This window comes from Arvicola amphibius, chromosome X (genome assembly GCF_903992535.2).
Source record: "Arvicola amphibius chromosome X, mArvAmp1.2, whole genome shotgun sequence".
Lineage (NCBI taxonomy): Eukaryota > Metazoa > Chordata > Mammalia > Rodentia > Cricetidae > Arvicola > Arvicola amphibius.
Genome location: NC_052065.1, coordinates 63,728,712 through 63,750,264, shown reverse-complemented (window position 1 = coordinate 63,750,264; position 21,553 = coordinate 63,728,712). Strand labels below are relative to the sequence as shown.

General features: G+C 40.5%; 1 protein-coding gene across 3 annotated transcripts in view; it reads right to left on the bottom strand.

Moving 5' to 3' along the window:
* Uprt (uracil phosphoribosyltransferase homolog) overlaps positions 1 to 21,069 on the bottom strand; it is a 52,120-nt gene extending 31,051 nt beyond the window's left edge. For all 3 annotated transcript variants that reach the window (XM_038316646.1, XM_038316645.1, XM_038316647.1), the window contains exons 1-2: positions 20,528 to 21,069; positions 1,768 to 1,810 (exon numbers count right to left, since the gene is read on the bottom strand). In XM_038316646.1, the coding sequence (XP_038172574.1) occupies positions 1,768 to 1,810; positions 20,528 to 20,913 (429 nt within the window). In that variant the 5' untranslated portion in view covers positions 20,914 to 21,069. The remainder of the gene's footprint in view (positions 1 to 1,767; positions 1,811 to 20,527) is intronic.
* Between the last annotated feature and the right edge of the window lie 484 nt (positions 21,070 to 21,553).

The window sequence follows — 21,553 nt, the reverse complement described above, 5'->3', positions numbered from 1 at the left end:
AATATAATGCCTGCTATTTCAGAGAAGCATTTTAGAACATCCATGAACTTGATTCCTACTTTCTATAACAAAAAGAAACACATGCAGCTGTTATTAGGTTTGTAGTCCCAGCTACTTGGGAAGCTGAGGCAGAAGGAATGCTTGAGCCCAGGATTTTGAGATCATTATAGAAAAAAAGAGAGATTGTCTCAAAAAGAAAAAAAAGAGAGGGCACAAGAGAAACAAAAGAAAGATGAATAATTTTATCCCAGAGAACAGAGACTCCTATTCTCTGCTCAGCAGTCATTAAGGTGGAAGTTCCTAACACCTCAAAAATGGCTTTGGTTTTTTGTTCGTTTGGTTGAGTTTTGCTGAAAACATAAAAGAAGGCTGAAGAGATGGCTCAATTGGTAGTAATTACTTGCCTTGTAAACATAAAGACCAAGGTTCAATCTCTAGAAGCCATATAAAAAAGCGAAGTGGTAGCATACACTTTATAACCTAGTGACAGGAGGATCTCTGGAGGGCTTATGGCCAGTCAGCCTAGCCTAACTGGCAAGCCCCAAATCCCAGTACAAAACCTTATCTGAAAAAAAAATGAGGAAGATGGTTCCTGAGAAGCAACCAAGACTGATCTCTGGCCTCCACACCCAAGGTTGATCTCTGGTTTCTACATGCAAGCACACACATGCACCTCCACAAACAACACATGCACACACAGAAGAAAACATGAAAGACAATGGCTTCTGTCCTAGGAACATCAACCATATTTCTTTTGTTGCTAACAACAGTTATTACTATCCATGGAAGCCAAAATAAGTTTAAATAGAATTGGGTCTCTCGATCAAGAATATTTAAAGCCAAAAGCAGAAGAGGAATAGCCTACACTCTTTTAGAATATATGTGCTCTAGAAAAAAATCAAAATTAAAAGTTTTATGTCTTTTTTCACATTTCCTTTTCTATTTTCTATGATTTGATTATACCTACAAGGTTAATAAGCCACGTTTCTTTCTTAAGCTAAGTACTGACAAGAGTGTTAAGATTGTAAATTCTACAAGAGCAGAGACCGTATCTATATATTCTTAACTGTCTTATCTCCTCCCTCCCAAAATAGTCTAGTGCAAAGCCTAGTATGTACTCAGTGTTTATTTTCATTAATGAAGAATATTAGTCTTAGCAACTACTTATCAATTTCACTCCAAGAATGGAGCACACTTAGGTATCAACACAAGAACAGAAAGCTGTGACAAAGAGATCATCTGAGATGACACTGACTATGTAAGGACTGGATTTGGTCAGGACTTAACAGGATGCCCTTGAAGAAGGGGTATGCAGTCCAACTTAGAATTTCATATGTTCACTATATCACAGGGCAGAAGCAAAACAAATACAATTAACATTGTAAACTACAAAAGAAAATACACTAGTTTCTGCACATTAGCTGATACACAGGGTGAATGCTAGGTCTCAGAACACAGTTTTCTTCTAATGTGCTACAGTTCATGGCCCTAAGATAAGGCATTTTATGAGTTGCTGAGAACCAGACTGCCAAGATCCATCTAAGAATGACAAGGAATGGGTTCATAGGTAACGTTTTGGAGTAAAAGGGAGTGAGGCAGCACTTTAATGCTATAATGGAAAGGATACTTCAGAAGCCTCGCAAGACGATGGTTGTTCAGGGCAATCTCTCTCAACCCCAGAATGCTCTACAATGAAAAGCCCCCTGACCTACCAGAATTATATCACTGCATATAACAATGAAATGAAAATGGAAAGCCTCCACCTACCAAACGATCCGCAGAAAACATGAAGTCCCCTCTACTGGCTGTCCTAAAAAAAACAGTACAAGTTTTAGTCTAAATTAGAGCTTCAAGGTAAAATATACTTAATACACATAGTAACACTGATATTAAGACCTATTACATAGTAAATGCTGAAATGCTTATTGTACAATATATTTTTACTAGGATATGACATAAAAAAGAAAAGACTTCATAAGTATTATTGGGAAAGCGTATTTGATTACTTGACATCAATATTAGAGATAGGAACTGAAGATCATGCGATCTACACTGAGCTGTCAGATAACAAAGATCCCCTGGAAGATGACAGCAAAGCTCAAATTGAGAAGAAACTTTACAGTAAGAACACTAGCTTTTCCCACCCTCCTCTCCGTTCACCTTGTGTTATAGGCACACAATAGAGCTAAGTAAGCCATCTACTTTGCCGCTAGTCCTTTGGGGGATTATAAGAGTTAGAGTAAGTCTTCTGTTGTGATCACTGCTTCCAAAAAATGTGCACCTCCATTTCTAAGCCCTCTTTCTCAAATCATTTATAACTTGTTCCTTTGCTCTGGTTTCCAATGAAGCCCTTCTCTCCTTTGATTTTTCTGTCATCTTCTTATACATTTACTCTGGGTTGATATTATCCTATCCTGAGGGGTTCAAGCAATAGTAATCCAGTCTTGCACATTCCCACCAGCTGTTATAACCAGGCAAAAGAATGTTAGGAGACTCGTGTCTTTTCTGTATGTAAAATCGTTTCCCCTCTTTCATGGAAGTTAAACATTTTGATAGAATGGATTCATTAACAGCTTATATCCTTAAAATTTCCTACCTTCCTATCCAAAATATAAAACTAAAATATTCCCCATCACAGCATCAAGAGGACAACTGCAAGTGCCAATTATGTCAGCAGATCATTCATCTTTTTTTGGCATGTGCACTCACTTTTCCTAACAGAGGAAAACAATAAAATATACCAGATACAAATATCATTGTGTTTCTTACAGTAACTACAGCTCTATCATATTGTAGCTATTAACTCCCTAAACTATGAACATAATTAAGCAATAGCAAGAATATGGGTTTATAGTCTTTATACAGTCTATTCTCTAGACTCAAAAATTCTATATAAACATACACACACACCCCTACTTATATACATAGAGATGACATTTAAAACAGGTTCTGTTACATGTACTGCTGTTTTAGAATGGGATCAGTGTCTTTCATTTCTATTAACTCATTTTCAAAACACCTGTCAATGAAAGAAAAGCAGAGAAATTTAAAAAAATAATGCTTTCAATGGTAGACCTATGCAGATTTGCCTAAGCAGCCAAACCACACCTCTTTTCAAGGGGGAATAAAACCCTGAACTTTTCAGGTTATTTTAGAAACTATGCATTTCTTTACATTTTTATATTGATTTTATTTCATACATGTGCTTTGCCTGAATGTGTATCTGTACCATGTACATGCCTGATGCCCATGGAGATCAGAAAGGGCATTCAATTCCCTGGAGCTAGAATGAAAGGTGATTCTGAACGGCCATATGGACGCCCAGATCAGAACGAGGGTCCTCTGCAACAGCAGCAAGTACTCTTCACTGCTGAGGCATCTCCCAAGACAGTAAGTCTGAAGTTTCCTTTTTTCTTCTTGGTTTTTCAAGGTAGGTTTTTCTCAATGTATCCTTATCTGTCCTGGAACTCACTCTATAGACGAGGCTGGCTTCAAGCTCACAGCAACTGACCTGCTTCTGCCTCCCAAGTGTTGGGTTTAAAGGTCTGTGCCACCACCACCCAGCCGGCCTGAAGTTTCTTAAAGAAATAACCTATGATATGTTTTGACAATGTCTTTCCCTCATCAAGTTACTACACAAAGGAGTTATATCAGGGAAAGTGATCAGAGATATCACCATCTGTTATTTTACTCTGGAATCAGACATTTTAACACCTTTTATACCCTCTCTCCCCCCCAACAAATCAGCTTTATCTGATAACCTTTGCAAAATAAGCACATTATCTACATTCTACAAAAGGTATACACTGAGAATCTAATAGGAATCGCCTTCTCTTGACAGTTATTTGACCTACAAAAGAAATCATTCACTGTTCCACTATAAACAGCAATTACTAGTTTGCCTTCTGTTATTTTAGACAGACTTCAACTCGTACTACTTACTTTAAATCAATTTAGAAATTAAAGTAAATCTAGAATACAATAAAGTGATTACATTTTTTTAAAAAAAATACACAGTGGCCTTCAACATCATGTTGAAATTCTTAACACTGTTGAGAACAGCTTCATAAAGTCAGAATTTCCTTATCAGATAGATCAAGGTACCTGTATTCTCTGAGCTCTTCCTTTGGGCCCAATGCTGGTCTGAATCATTTGTTTAAATACACATTTTAATGGAAACTAGACTCTGGGTATTATTCACCCCATATATTTTATTTCAAAACAAAATTATATTATTTCAAAACCATTCAAAAAATCTTGGCCCACAGGAAAAAAAAAAGCTTTGTAAAATACCAACCATCTTCTAAGAATAAGCTAAAATAATATAATGTAAAACTGCCATAAAGCAAAATCACACAGACACATATCCCTAAAATATTTTTTAATTCAGGATCTATATTGCCCTGTCTGGCCTGGAACTAGCTCTTGTAGACCAGGCTGGCATCAAACTCATAGAGATTCCCCTATCTCTGCCTTCAAGTACTGGGAGTAAAGGTGTGCACGACCACACCCAGATCCTGGAATATTCAAAAATATATTTAGGTAACCAAATACCTCATACTTAAATAAACAGGAACATTTAAGCAATCAAAATCCAAAGCACGGAACTGTAACTAATATTAAACTGAGATCTTTTTTGTTTGTTTTTGTGAGTCAGCGTTTCTGTGTTGCTTTGAAGCCTGTCCTAGAACTAGGTCTTGTAGACTAGTCTGGCCTCAAACTCACAGAAATCCACCTGCTTCTGCCTCCCGAGTGCTGGGATTAAAGGCATATGCCACCACTGCCCAGCTAAACTGAGATCTTTTAAACTATACAAGCTCCCTGGATTGTGGCAGTACACGCCTTTAATCCCAGCACTCAGAGACAGAGGCAGGCAGATCTCAGTGACTTTAAGGCCAGCCTGATCTACAAAGAGAGTTCCAAGACAGACAGGATTGTTACACAGAGAAACCCTGTCTCAAAAAAAAAAAATTATACAAGCTTCAAGCATGTCCAACAATGAAGACCATAACTGTATCTAAGAATTTTTTTTCTTTAAGACAGGGTTTCTCTGTAGCTTTGGAACCTGTCCTGGAACTAGCTCCTGTAGACCAGGCTGGGCTCGAACTCACAGAGATCCGCCTGCCTCTTCCTCCCGAGTGCTGGGATTAAAGGCGTGCGCCACCACCACCTGGCAAAGAATATTTACTTGTCTAAACAGTCTCCCCTCAAATACACGTGTCCCATACTGTAGTAACATGATGAAAACCAAAGGCAGTCATTTCAAAATGCAATTATTACATGGAAACAAGACTCATACTGTAGGAGCCAGCCATGATAGGCTAAACAGGAACAGATCACCCAAAGAAGTTCTTTTCTTCCAACCATTATCACCTGCCAGAGTAGGACTCAGCCATAGATAAGTTTAATGGAGGCCTGAGTCTCAGTAGTTTACCCTGAAGCAATACCTAAGATTAATACCTAAAGTAATATTACCCAAGCACTACCCAAGAACAGACCATCCAAAGAAAATGCCTAATGTTCCAACCTTGTAGATAGGATCACCTGCCAGCACACACTCACCAGGACACCCCTAGACAAATGTCAGCCAATCAGGGGTCCTGAACCTCAGAAACCCCTCACCCCTACCTTTACTACTATAAAAAACCCAATTCTAACCGAGCTCGGAGTTCTCCGTTTATTCCAATACGCTGGACATGCGGAGAGACTGACTTTGCAAACTTGCATAAAATAAAGGCTATTTGCTTTTACATAAGGGACTCAGTCTCCTTTTTGGCTTTTGGGGGACTTCGCAGATTTGGGCATAACATTTGGGGGCTCGTCTGGGGTCCCCCAAGCCCACTGGGACTACCATCCATAGAACCTTCAACTGGCCAGTAAATTTTCTGTGTTTTGTTTCATGTCCCATGTCTGTGTCTCATGTTTCATGTCTTTCTGTAAGCGGGCCCAGGAACCATAATAGCCTGTAGACTATCTAGGCAGACACCCAAAAAGATCACAGGTGGAGTGCCTGGAGGAGATGCCCCCAGGGTCCTTCTGCAGAGGGTAGTTCCCTCTGGTGAAACACGCAGGTAGCAGTCTCAGTTCAACAGATGGGCGGGTTGCACCCACAAAACAGCTTGAGGCTCTTGTCTTTGGTTTGGTTCAGCGCCATTGTCCTGTTCATTGTCCCGTGTGTCTGTGTGTTGTTGTGGTTTTTGTCCTGACTTAGACTGACGCTGATGATATGGGACAGACTCAAATCACGACTTCTTTGACTCTGATATCAAGATCACTTACAGGACTTTAGAGATAGCTCCATAAGCATAGGGGTATATTTTCCTAAAAGGAATAAGACAAATAACCTCTACTTACTGCCTAAAACATTTCATGAAAAGGAGTCAGCCTTGGCTCCAAGCATGAAGATGCTGGATGTGGCTGGGTGGCTGGGCTGTACAGCCTTGTTGTTACAATGTAGCAAGGCTGCCAGTCACAGTTGTAGGGGACAGATGTATCCCAATAAGAATTCAAACACTGGACAGAGAATCTGGGGTTAATTGCTATGGCTTGGAGAGGTTAACCATCTTCCTCCCCCCCCACATGCTGCATACCTCCCTGCCCCCTCCCATGCAGGTGAATGAGTTCCCTCCACCTGCCCTGGGGGCTGCCTGCCTCAACTTCTTGTCAAACCTGACCAAGGTTTGGCTCCTTGGGTCAAGGACTCTGGCTATAGGTGCTGTTGCAATGGCTTTGTTGTGACACTATAGCCAGACTTCTCTCCACCATAGCTGCTTTGATCATTCAGATCCAATGTGTTATAAATATCTGTCATCATTTAGAGGAGCTGGTTACAAATTATTACTGGTTACTATATGAAAAAACCACTGTTGATCTCAAATATTTCACGCTGGTACAGGATTTTATGTGATGAAAATTTAATGTTATAGTATATGCATGTTTCTGTTCTTGTTTAAAATATTGTAGCCATACAATATATCATACACCACTGAAGGAAACCACAAGAAAGGCTTTGGTAAGAGTTTTTATGTTGTCTAAAAAGCGAGAGAGATTTTGGTATGTAGTCTAAAAAGCAAGAGAGATTTTGGTATGTCATCTGGAAAGCGAGGGAAAAAAGCAGAAGACTGAAGGAATAAAGAGAGGAAAATGGATTAAAGGTATATAAAAAAGTTATAAAAGGTCAAAAGGGGATGTAAACTATATTTGCTGTGGTTTCTCATACATGCAGATACTGAATATGCTTGTTTTATTGAAAAGTTTGTCTATGTAGGTTTTCTTACAAGCATGGAGCTGAGACAGAAATGGTTTGGCTATTTTTGCTGTCTCTGCCACCCATCACTGCTGTAGCCACATTTAAGGGCCTGACTTCAGAAATTTATCACTGAGCTCTGATTACTAAATTTGGGTTAGCAGAAATTCAGATGACTTTTTGGTACAGATAATGTTAAAACTGCTATATGCTGTTTTATTATTGAAAAGCTGGCTCTAGAATTGGGTTATGGCTTTTCCTTTGTTAGACCCATGTTTTATTTACTTAAAATTGGTGCATGGGTAATTTTAAAGAAACCATAAGGCACATATATGTACATATACATATATATGTATATATATGCGTGTGTGTGTGTGTGTGTTTACGATTTAAATTATTAAAGCTGCACCTCAATGTTTTATACTCAAATGTACCTGGCTCTGCCAGCTAGGCTTTGTTAATTTAAGAGTCACCCAGATGATAATGGTCATAAAGACATAAAGGAATCATAAAAAACAGCTGAAGATTACAAATGTATGGCAGGACTAGATTCCCAAAGAATGTGCAGTTGCAACAATGGACCTTAATAGTTTTAAAAATGCCAGTGTCAGGTGATAGTCACCAGAAGTACCAGCTACCATGAAATGGAGCAGTCTGAGATCTAAAAGACAGGCTATGTATATGTTATCGAGGGTGGGACCAAATAAATACTTCATTTTTGATATTCTTAATATTGCAGGAAGACATTTAAGAGATTTTAATTTTTTAGAAAAAAAATTTAAATAAATTTATAAGGCTGTGAGACATCTGTGCTATAAATTTTTATACTGTGCTTTATATTGTTAATATTTAAACTTAAAATAAAAGGCTAAAAATTAGGGTCAGAGCCATAAGCACCAAAAGCTAACCAGAAACGGAACTGTTCATTTCTTATGATGCAGAAGACAATGACCTAAGCAGTTTGATAGAGGGCTTGGAACAGCATCCAAGTCTATGAATCTCAATCTTTTGAAGTTGTTCAGGGGTAGTCTGGGACCACTTGCATGTCAGATGTTTGAATTGAGATTCACAACATAGGCAAAACTACAGTTGTAAAATAACAATGGAAAATATTCTGTAATGGGAAGATCACTGTAACATGAAAAACTATATTAAAAGGTAAAAGTATTAAACTGTTAACTAATGGTTTAAATATATTTCCTTGTTCAAGGTCTATTCAGGTTTTAAGATGTATGTTTAGCCTCCTTATCTTTGCTAACTTTGTTGGGTTTAATCTATTTGGATAAAGTGTATCATAAATTTTTGAACTGATACTAAGAGGTTTGGACCTTCTCTTCTGGGGAAAGAATGTTTCTATGTCAATCACTCTGGGGTAATTAGAGATTCAACGGCCTTGTTAATGATAGAGAACAGAACACACAGAAGCTGGATGAAAACTTGTTCAGCTGATTCCCCTATTTGATCAGTTTATCCAAATAGATTAAACCCAACCTTACTTTTAGCTCTAGCAGGTCCCTAATGATCTTGCTTCTTCTTATCAACAGACTGATGGCTTTTGTTCAGAACAGGTCAATACTATTTGACTGATGGTATTGAGGTTCCAGTATCACCCCCTTGAGCTCCTGGACAGACAGGACCTGTAGAAGGAGCAGCGGGGCTGCGTCCCACCACCCAGCCGCCAGCTAGCTTTACACCCGAAATAATTACACGGAAACTGTATTTATTTAAATACTGTCTGGCCCATTATCTGTAGCCTCTTATTGGTTAATTCTCACATCTTCCTTTAACCCATATTTAGTAATCCGTGTAGCACCACGAGGTGTGGCTTACCAGGAGAGATCTTAACCTGCGTCCATCTCAGAGAGGAGAATCATGGTGACTGCATATGGCCACTGCCTGAAACGTCTCGCCACTCCTGCTACCCAGCATTCTGTTCTGTCTACTCCACCTACCTAATTTTTTGTTTCTTAAAGGGCCAAGGCAGTTTTCTTTATTAATTAACCAATGAAAGTAACATAGACAGATAATTCTCCTCCATCATTTTCCCTTTTTCTGTTTAAACAAAAAAGAAAGGCTTTAACTTTAACATAGCAAAATTACATATAACAAAACAGTTATCAAGCAAGTATTACAGTTACAATATTAAAATCTATTTTATCTTTTATCATAACTAAGGAAAGCTATAACTATCTATTTATTTTTCAACTCCATCAAAGACTCCAGAAGGATATAATATTACCTAAGTAAACAAGTCATATGCAACTTTCAAACTCTAGAAATGACAGAGACAACTCGCTGCCTGGACAGTCACCCAAAGTTCCTCTGTACCGTTGGGGCATCCATCTTCAGCCTACAGGCCCATAAGTATCCAGCAGACATTTCCATGAAGCAGGAAATTCCAAAGACAGTTCAGTCATTTTCTGCTGTGTCCTGCAGAACGTCTCGCAGACTCTTTAATGAATCAGGAACCCCAAAAGGCCATCTCACCTTTAGGCAAGTTCAGCAGTCCTCTCTCTGCGGGTTCTTTGTGTCCAGTTTATGCAACAGTCCAGGCTGCGTCCCTCCACCCGGCCGCCGGCTAGCTAGGACCCATGATTAAATCCTGTCATTGGTACTTGTGAAGGGAGAAAAATGTAGGGTCTAGGGCAACTTGGCACGCACCTGCCAAGATGGGTTCTATAGATCAGCAAGAAGGTAGACCTGAGTCTCAGTTTGCCCTAGGGCAATGCTAGCTCTTAGACTCCCTCCCATTTCTCCCTGGGACCTCTTCCTTGCCTTTGCAGGAGACAGCATTAATAGCTAGATATAAACTTGTTCTGTGTTTACCCTCGGAATGAATAATTCAGTTTTTTTATTAGCTTTAATTCAAAATCATTACGGAGTGTGGAGTTCTAGTCTTGTGAAAGCTACTAACTTATTGCAGACTGTTAGGAAATACAAGTTAGTCAGTCCTCTTTAAAGTACTGATATAATTAGTTACAGGAATAAGCCTTATTTAGTTCCCTGTATATGTTTTCAAAGTCAAACTTAAAACAATGAGAAACAAAATTTGTCTAATCAGTTATACCTAGCAGCCCTCATACTTCAGAGATCTGCAGAATATGGCATTTAAAATAATGATTTAAAAGCTTATTGTATTAGAGAGAGACTCCGAGATCCTAGCAGTAACCCAAGGTCCCCAAAGAAGATTATGAGACACCATGATGTCTCCACCAGGATTACAACGACACTGACCACTGGGCGAGGTGCCCCAGTGCAACACCTGCTGCCAGGACCCAGGCCAGAGTGTGGACAAACAGCAGGACCTTGGAGACTGATTGCACCACTTTTGCCTAGACAAAATAAGGTCAATCTTTTCCATGTCCCTCTTCCACAGAAAAAGAAAAAAAATCACCTTATGGGCCTGGCTTAGACAGTAAGACTGCTGTTCTGGATATTTCTGCGTCCAATGCTATGGAGACCTGGGTATGACTAACTGTATATGGACTCTGGTCCCTGTCAATTTTAATAGATTCAGAAACTATTTGGTCTGTACTCCGATATACTTTATTTATCCTTCTGAGATCTCTGATAGTATTAATGGCTAGGGCAGTTATAATGCCAGTTTAACAGCAAAAGTTATCCAGATTCTTCCACAAAGCTATAGCCAACTTGTTAGCTCATTCTAAAGCCACCATACATGGTTCTCTGGACAGCAGAAAAATATACATGCTTCTAACCAAAATCTGTAGTTTTTGCTAGGACTCAAAGGGATGAGTCTATTTCTTCTGTTTACAGATAACTGTTATCGGCTGGTTTTCTACATTTTAATTTCTGTTCCTAGTTTAAACTTATCTTAATAGGCTTCCACTTGGCTGGCAGATGCTATCTAAGCATCAGTTGCTGACTACAACCTGCTCTGAATGGTGGAGAGCCCTGGACTTCATGAAAGCTGATGTGGATGATTCCAGTTGATATGAACGCTCCCTGTCCCTTCAATGAGGTCTGATGAGTGCCCCATTGCCTAAATTTCCTCCCTACCTTTGGCTAGCCTTTCAACCTGCTTGGGCCCGGATAACAATGCTCCAATGTCAACTTGAAGTAGTTGTGGAAAGGAACACACCATCCCATGCCCCCTGCCCACAATAGGTTGAAAGGCTGAGACAAGGGGAACTCCCTGGCATGGGAGGCAAGACAACTATCTATACTAGAAAAATAGGCCCAGAGTTGTCAATTAATGGATTTATTAGTTTAAGTAGTTCCATACCTCCTTAAAACCAGGGGCAAGGGGGAAATGTAGGAGCCAGCCATGATAGGCTAAACAGGAACAGATCACCCAAAGGAAGTACTTTACTTCCAACCATTATCACCTGCCAGAGTAGGACTCAGCCATAGATAAGTTTAATGGAGGCCTGAGTCTCAGTAGTTTACCCTGCAGCAATACCCAGTTGCAGGAAGGACCATAAACTGAGATTACGGAAGCACGACCCAAGAACAGACCATCCAAAGAAAATGCCTCATGTTCCAACCTTGTAGATAGGATCACCTGCCAGCACACACTCATCAGGACACCCCTAGACAAATGTCAGCCAATCAGGGGTCCTGAACCTCAGAAATCCCTCACCCCTACCTTTACTACTATAAACACCCAATTCTAACCGAGCTCGGAGTTCTCCGTTTATTCCAATACGCTGGACATGCGGAGAGACTGACTTTGCAAACTTGCATAAAATAAAGGCTCTTTGCTTTTACATACAGGACTCAGTCTCCTTATCGGCTTTTGGGGGACTTCGCAGATTTGAGCATAATAATACCAGAAACCAAATACTCATTTTAACTTGGAGCATCTAAAAGCACATTTTTCCTTTTTGTTAAGTAAGATTGTCTAGATAGTACTTTAAAATCTCCAGAGAGCCAGGTATGCTAGTTTATACCTATAATACAAGCACTCAGAAGGCTGACACAGAAGGATCAAAAGTTTGAGTTCATCCTAAATTATATAGTGAGTTGGAGGTAAGACTGTATTACATAAAGAAATCCTATCTCAAACAAAACAAAACAAAAAAACTAGATGCCAGGTGTCTTAGTTACTGCTTTATTGCAATGAAGAGATGTCATGCGTAAGTAAATGTATAAAAGAAAACACTGAACTGGAAAGTTGCTTATAATTTCAGAGAGTGAGTCCATGAGCAACATGGCTGGGAAGATGGGGGCAAGCAGGTAGGCATGGTGCTGAAGCAGCAGCTGAGAGCTTCCTTTTGATCCAAAAGCAGCAGATAGGGAGAGATAAAGAGGAAGGGAAGGAGGGAGGGAGGGAGGGATGGAGGGAGGGAGAGGGAGACTGGACCACCTGGTGTGGGCTTTTGAAACCTCAAAGTCTACCCCCAGTGACACACCTCTTCCAAGACCTCACCTACTAATCTTTCCTAAACAGTCCACCAACTTGGAACTAAAGATTCAAAACTATAAACCTAGGAGGGCCATTCTCAGTCACACCACCACACAGGTGTGGTGACACATGCCTGTAAGCCTAACTAGTGGAAGACTTAAAGGCAGGAGATGTTTTGTAGCAGTTTCCTCCAGAGATTGAAACCTTCCATCCTGCAAGCAAGCTTGTTAAGCCACAGGATATGAAAGGGGTAGTGAAACAACAGGATGTTATTAAGGGAAATGAAAAATTCCATCCTGCAGGGAAGGTGGCTAAGCTAAGCAATAAACAACTCAATAGCTTCAGAAAGTCCCTGAAATTGACCAGATAAACTAGGTCCTCACACCCCAAGCATGTATCAATTATAAGGACTGCCAAGACTCACCCTCAGACCAGCTGAGCTGCCTAGAAGATGCTCAGACCAGCTGAGCTGCCTGGAAAGGACACTCTCCAACCTATTGAGCTGCCTGCAGGCGGTGTAGTGATTCAGGTTCCCAGCCTTTGTGAGTTGTCACCCCGGCTGAGGTGGGCTTCGGTGATGCAGCTGTCCTTGAGTCATTTCTGATGCAGCTGTCCTTGAGTCATTTCTGCTCCTGGAAGTAACCCCATTAAAACTTAACTGCTGGTTCACTCACCAAGATGGACTTTGGTAGTTTTCTTACTTTAGTGGGTCACTGGCTCCCTATCTAGGACAAATAGATGTTTGTTCACCCAGGAATAGTGTCACACAACAAAGAATCAGTTAAACCCAGGAGTTTCAGGCCAGCCCAGGCTACATAGCAAGACCCTATTTCAAAATAAAGTACAAATAGCAAATCAACAAAACCTTCTTCCTGAAGAGGCAGATGATTTTATAATACAGCTTGTAAAGAGTAATCCACTATGATTACCACATGCAGCACACCCTTTGCCGGGTGCGGTGGTACAAACCTGTGATACCAACACTCGGGAGGATGATGTCAGTAGATCACAAAGTTCAAAGACAGTCTGGCATCCCTAACAAGTTTAAGGCCTGGGCCACATAACAAGACCCCACTTTGAAAAAACTGCATGCTTCCCAAAAGCAATTAAAGGCAAACTCTCCTGAGTCATAACTCAAAACAATTTAACTAAAATCAAATCATAAGAACACTGAATTGGATGTCATTTCAAAAGTTTAAATACATCACTCTTCTTCCTGGAAGATTATCCACATGGACTGCTTGTGACATTTGGAGAAGGGAGACTGGGGTGAACATTTGGCAAATAAAAATACAGGATCCACAATTAAATTTGAATTTCAGAAATCCCATGCAATATATGTTACACTTATATTTTAAAAAGGGGGGTGTTCATTGCTTGCTTGAACTCAAATTTAACTGGGCATCCTGTGTTTTACCTGATAAAAACAGGAATAATTTAAAAGACTTTCCTAAGAATGTGAGTACTCAGACTTAATATTTTGTTTGTTTGTTAAATCAACAGGTGGAAGGAGAGTGGAGCAGAAAAGCAGTTCTGGCAGGTTCAATCAAAAAGATACATTTCATCTCAAGCTACAGTGTAACGAGCATTCACAGAATGTTACCTTCTATGTCTCCTTTACGTGATTACTAAAATCAAGAACAGCTCCAAGGTTTGCTATAGCATGCAGATGGCTTGCAACTGATTTTGCTCCTCACATTGCCTTCAAACAACAAACCCCTAATAATATACTTAGAACAAATCTAACTCAATGAAAAATTTTAAAAAATAGCTTCTTCTACTTGCCAGGTGCAAGTCAGCAAAGCCACAGTTTGTTGGGACCTTCTTAGTAAACTCATAAAATAGACCTCCATTCATTGTTTACTTGCATCTCCAAGCAGAGTTCAATATAAATGCCAAGAAACCAGTAGAAAAACAAGAGGTATCATTTTCACCTGCTATAGTCCAATGTAACTGGTGAGACATGACTAGGATAGACCCAAGACATATCAGGGATTTCTGCTGCTTAAAGATGGGATTTCCTCCCTATTTCAGTAAAGCCAGTTAGAAAATTCAAATGGGAAATGTACAAAAACAAACAAACAAGAAAACACGTCTCATCTGAGGATAGAATAATTATTTGTGGTATTTGTAATGCTGCAAATATAGGACCCACCCAACACTGCACAAACCACCTCCAAGGATGAGAGCCAGGAACTTGTTTTGTAAAACAGACTTCACTATTAATTTCAATGCACAGCTTTGCTTAAGAACATTACATGACTTAGATGAGTCACATCACATTAAGCAACACTCGTACTAGGCTTGCATGGGACGTTCCATCTGAGGTTAAATGTCTCCTCTCCAGGCAACTATAACCTAGTCACAAGGCTGAAGGTAGTAGTAGTTCTTTGGTGCCATTTTATGGACTGACAAACTCTTACGAAAATTATTCAGCTTCCATCTAAGTAGGCTACAGAAGCCATGCCAAAGCCTCTTCTAGGACAAGAATACACAGACAGAATAGATTCAACAGTTCACAATATAGCTTTACTCTAGTATTTCAGAACACTAAAATCTCTCTCAAACTACCTCCCTCCCTTCCTCTTTCCCTCCCCCCCCCCCCCCAAAACTGTGGCCTGGAGGATGACTTTAAAAATTCACTTCATTGCCTTTCATATGAGGTCATGAACCGTGTTCAGGGGGGGGAAAGTACATTACACTCCCATTCTACTGGGTTTATTATTCAGGAAGAGAAGAATGTGTAGTTTAATCCACTTCAACAGCAACAAAAAAAGAAACCACAGGAAAATGAAGGAGTCATTTCTTTTTCGTCGTCTGCCAGTGACCCATGTATGTGTAGCTGAGTAAATTATCCATTCCATTTGGTGTTTAGATTACTGCACTCTCAAAGAGAGAAAATCATTTCCTTGAAATTCAATAATACAGCCAACATATTACGTTTCAAATATTGTACACTTCAAAAAATAAAGTCATTTTAAATCAGTACAATGTTCTCAATCTTGCTTGCTTTATAGATATACAACACTTGCAGTCCTGTTGGATCACCCCATTTCTCCATGCCAGAGCCAATTCATAAAGCAATCCCTTTACTGGATAGAGTCTAAGAACTAGGAACAATAAAAGAAACAACATGTACTCCAAAGGTTTCTATTATCAGACACATAATATATACACATGCTGTCCTCTCAAAACAGAGAAAAGTATATGCCTCAAAGAGGACAGGCTATGATATGGAAGACTATGCACCTTCCATAACTAAATTGACATAAATATTGCTCTACATACAATAGACACTCGGTCGGCTTCTACAGAACCTAAAACAGGCCTTGTTTGCGTAACCGCAAGACAGTCAAAAAAAAAAAAAAAGAAAAGAAAAAGAAAGAGAGAAAGAGAGAGGAAGGAAGAAGAAAGAAAGAGAACGCTTCTGTTAACAGATTATGCTGCCTCGCAGAAACAAAATCTGTGTCCAGCCTGAATAAGCATCAACTCATTAGGGGAAAATCACAGTAGGTCTTTCTGTACTGTGTCAAAGCCAGATACAAATTATGTACGCTCTCTCGGTAGTTTTGTTTTGAGGAAGGCCTTGCTAGGTAGCTATGGCTGGCTTGTTCCTCACTAATCACCACAGACTAACCTCCAACAACAGCAATATTTTTCACTCAGCCTCCTGAATGCTAGGATTAGCAGCATGAGCCACAAGAGCTAGCTTTGGTATTGATTTGCAAATAAAGAATTTGAATTCTCTGTACAAGCAAATCCCTTCTACTATGTCAGTAAAAAGCATGCATAATTTCCAACTTGTAGAATTTAAATGCTGTAAATACACACAGTGATTCCCAGTTTGTAACACTGTTCACGGACAGTATCTTGTTTTAGCCTCTCAGGAGTTCCAGGAGACTGTACCAACATCTTCATTTTAGAAATGATAAAGCCAAAACATCTTGCTTAAGATCCCTCAGAGGATTCTGCTGTCTCCTCTTTCAAACTCAAGGCAAAATACAAAGGATTCCACTTACTCCCAGGTTGCTATATAACCCAAGCTTTTCTAAATAATAAAATATAATCGAGACATATAGATATTATCATATATAAATGCTGAATGCCATACTCTCTCCAAGCTCTGTATTAATGGTTTTTAACCTTTACATCCTGATCCTTTATGAAATGTAATGAAAACTGAAGATTCGCATCCCTGCACAAGGCATATAAGCAAATGTTCACAGCAGCCTTATTCAGCCTAACCAAAGAGCAGAAAGCTACCCAAATGTCCGCTACCCGTTGGATGCATAAACAAACTGCATGTATCTATACAATGTAGTACCATTCAGCCACAAAAAGGAATGAACCTCGAAAACATTACACTAAAAGAAACTAGCCACATAAGCATCACATATAACTTCTTTCATTTGCTCTATCCAAAATAGCAAGAAGCCCACGATCTCACTCATATATAGAGTCTTGAAAACATGAGCTCAAAGAATTTGACAGTGAAATGGATTTCACCACAGGCTGGGGAGAAAAGGAGGAAGGAAGGTTCATCAATGAGTACTGAGTTCGAGATAGTTAGGAAGCTCTGCTGTACTGTTACACAGTAAGTTGACTACCGATAATAAGAATGTCCCTCACATTTCAAAAAGTGAGGATAAAAGATTTAGGAAGCTTTTACCATAAAGGGTTGATAAGTGCTTGGCGAAAGAAACAGATTTAACCTGATTTAACCATTATGTAATAGTCCATTGATATTGAAATTTTTGTGTTTTTATATTAGTTAAATAAATGTAAGGGCTAGGGAGATGACTTAGACAGTAAAGTTCTTGCATGCCAGCATAAGGGTTTGAATTCAGAACCCACAGCATCCATGTAAAAGGATGGGTTGGTGCCCACCTTTAATCCTAACAGGGGAAAAAAGAGATGGAAGGATCCTTGGAGCTTGCTGACCAACTAGTCTTGCTGAATTAGCAAGCTCCAGGTTCAGTAACAGGCCCTGTCTCAAAAAATTAGGTATGTCTTGACCCCTTTGCTCATATTCTCACTCCTCCCACTCTTCACCTGGACTTTGGGAGCTGAGTCTAGTGCTCCACTGCGGATTTCTGCTGCTGTTTCCATCAGTTGCTGGATGAAGGTTCTATGGTGACATTTATGATATTCATCAATCTGCCTATTCAGCCTAGATATAGTAGGGAGGGCCTTGGACCTTCCCCAAAGGAATGTGCCACTGAGGAGTGGATTGAGGGTGAGGGGGGAGGTAGAAGGGATGGGAGGAGAGGAGGGAGTGAGAACTGGTATTGGTATGTGCAATGAAAAGAGATAGTTCCCCTTAAAAAAAAAATAAAATAAACTGACACAAAAATAAGGTGTGTGGTGATAGTGGAAGGGTCTAGATGTCAACCTCTCTCTGCACTCCACACACATAAGTCATGCATACATACCTGCACCCACACAAACAGGAACAAACACATATACCACACACATGAAGAAAGATAAAATGTCCAGAATAGGTAAACCAAAGAAAATATAAAGTAAACTAATTATTGCTTAGGGATTGAGGGAATATTAGAGAAATAGGGATTTACCTGTAAGGTCATGACTGTGGTAGGTGATGATAAACAACCATGAATATACATAAAACTACTAAGTGTATATTTTAAAATGCTTAAATTGTATTGTAATATGAATTGTACTGCAATAAAGATGTTCTTATTTGCAGTGCTTGGAATCAAATCCAAGGTCTTGTGTCTACAATGTGAAAGTTCCACCACTGAACTAAATTCCACTCCTTCAAGATTATATTTTTAAAACTATCATTACAACGGACAAATAAAATTACCAAAAATTTCCTGAGCCCTGAAACTCATCTACAGATAAATACAATTGGGTCCAAGAACCAAAATTAGTTAACTCTAAGAATCATAAAATTGCTGGGCAGTGGTGGCACACGCCTTTAACCCCAGCACTTGGGAGAGGAGATAGAGGCAGGTGGATCTCTGTGAGTTTGAGGCCAGCCTGGTCTAAAAGAACTAGTTCCAGGACAGACTCTAAAGCTACAGAAAAGAAAAAAGAATCATCAAATTTTCTTTATTTCATAGATGTTTTACTTCAGTTGTTCCAACAACTACCAAGCCTATGCCCTATCTTTTTCAAAACCTCTATGCCATTAGATCACATGATCACAGTTTTCAACACGGATTCTTTATAAACAAATAGTACAGTTTCATAAATAAAATTTTATGAGCTAGGTCTGGGCATAGTAGTACGCTCCCATAACTCAAGCATCCAGGAAGCTAAAGTAGGAGGATCAAATAGCTATATAGTAAAACTATATAGTAAAACTCTCTCTCTACAAAAGGTAGAAACACTCTTTAATGATTGAGCATCTTTTACTGGCAAGGAATGGCTGTAATTCAAAAATGTAAAAAAAATGTAAAATACAATAAAGCCTAATAAGCAAGGTAAGATCCATGCACATGTAATAATATTCAAAATAGAAGACAAGTCTTCCTTTTTAAAAGGTCAGGGAAAGGGAGCCAGAAAGAATGAGTGTAGCCTTGAAAAATGGGATCTGACCATTCCAAAATAAGGGTATAGGGAATTCCAAACGAAAGCAGAAACAAGGATGTCTCAGAATTGAAAGGGGCCAAACACTCCCACCTTTGGTAGGTTCAGATAATCCAATGAAGGCTGATGAGACGCAGTCAGCAAATCAAGGCTGCTATGTTTAAAAGGTGCATGTATGTAAGAGTCAGGAACAGTGCAGTGAGGAAACACGGGAGCCTACTCCAAGAGCATGGGAAGGCTGGTAAGATCTGATTTAAGTTAGGGCATTTTTTCTTTTTTTCTTTTTTTTTCTTTTGGTTTTTCGAGACAGGGTTTTTCTGTAGCTTTGGGGGCTGTCCTGGCTAGCTCTTGTAGACCAGGCTGGCCTGGAACTCACAGAGATCTGTCTGCCTCTGCCTCCCCAGTGCTGGGATTGAAGGTGTGCGCCACCCCCACCTGGCCATTAGGGCATTTTTTAACTGTCAAGGCACGCTGGAAAAATAGTGGTCTTATATGCTGTAGCTACTCATTTAAAGCTGCCAGGAAGAGCCAGGCATGGTCTCATGTCTCATGTCCAGTCGTTCCACCCACTTGGGAGGCTGGCTGGGGTTTGAGTTTGAGGCCAGAGTACGAGCAGCAACTTAGGGAAATGCTGTCTCAAAAAAGAAAAAGAAAGGAAAAAGAAAGGAAGGAAAGAAGGATGGCAGCTGTATTTCATTTGTACATATTTATCTGATAAAACTCATATTCCAAACTAGTTTAACATGAAGTTCTTGCTACACTGATTTGTGGGATTAGGAGGGTTCAACATGTTCTTAGGCAGCCTTTGCTGTTAACTAAGGCCTGTAAGTTTTCAGTAAGCAATCTTGAGAAGAATGGAAGGATCCACTTTCTGGAGACCAGTAAACCTGCACTCCCAAACAATAAACAAAATGGCACACTGCAGTCACAAACGATGAGTCAGAGGGCCAGAGAAGCACAGTATCATTTCCCTTGCAATTGCTTTATTTCTGTGAGCCTGGGCTGTTAGGAGATAATAACCACAAGCAGTAACCATTTCTGGGTTATACATTTACCACGTCGTCAGGAACTGCGCAGATGGCATAGGGGTGTGTACCTGCCAGGCATAGTTGAGGATTGGTTCTGCTTAAGAGAGACAAAGAGGCCGAAAGACGCTGAAAGCTGCCTAAAAGGTTTCATTTCTACACAAAGCAAAGTTAGCCACAAGAACTAAGAGAGGGCTATAGATGTGTCTAGCTGACTCTCCTCCTACTCACACTAACCCTCAGAGGCCAGTTCGCCAAATCCAAACACAGGCTTTTTACTTTCACCCTGTAGCCCCTCCACTCCCTTTCCCCCTTCCGCTCTGGGCTTACTTGTCCCGGATGATAGTCTGCAGCTCCCGGATCTGATCATTCATAGGCAGCAGCTTAAGCTGTGCCCCGATCTGTCGGGACAGTTCACAGTCCCCTAGGAGGAAGTCACCGACAGGTGCGTCGTAGTTGCCACTGTCACTACTGTCACTGTGGTTCTCAGAGTGAAGATTAATGCCACAGCAGGCCTGAGAGTCCCGCTCCGAGAGCACGCTGGAATGGGCGTGCCCAGGGAGGAGAGTCAGCTTAGCCGTAGCAGCGTTATTTTCTTCAGCATGATCCAGGATAGGGTCCTCTGCTCGTAGATGCTCGGGACTTGGGGCAGAAGTAGAGTTTACTTGCCGGTTGTGACAGGGCATGGAGTCCGGACGCTGTAACTCCGTGGCCATACACTGGGCCCCGGGCTGTCCCCGCAGCTATCAAACCCTAAGGATAAAGGGATAAAGAGCAGGAGGAAAAGGATGCGGACACGTGCTTTCTCCGGGCCCCCGCCTCCAGCAATCTCTAACCCTGGCTGCCCTCTCACCCCTAGGCCTCCGCGGTCCTTTTGCACGCTTTGTCCCACACCCGCCCACACCAGACGTACTGCCGGCTTAGACACCTTATTGGCCTGTCTCCCTGTCAGTCTGCAGCGCGCTGGTTTGTTAACTCTTTTGAGCCTCTCCTGCTTGATAGATTCTCACACGTAGCCTGGTAAATGGGGCTCGGCCAGAAATTCTTGGTTGCTGAGTCCTCGGAAAACCCCTGTGACTTCCTGCAATCAGACCTTTGGTACAGCCAAGAGAAAGTACGGGTGGGTTTTACATGTTAGGCCCATGCTTTCAGACTTTCTGACTTGGCAAAGAAATTGTACTTGAGTCAGTTGCGGCTTCAAGCCAAGAGTTTATCCATGTTACGGAAGGAGGAAGAACTAGTAGGCCACTGAAAAGTCTGGCCTTTCTAGACAGTTTTACAAGCTGCAGTTTCATAAGTGTGCTTGATCAGCAAAGTTTTTCTTACTAGTATTGGTTGGGGCCTACACTGCACATG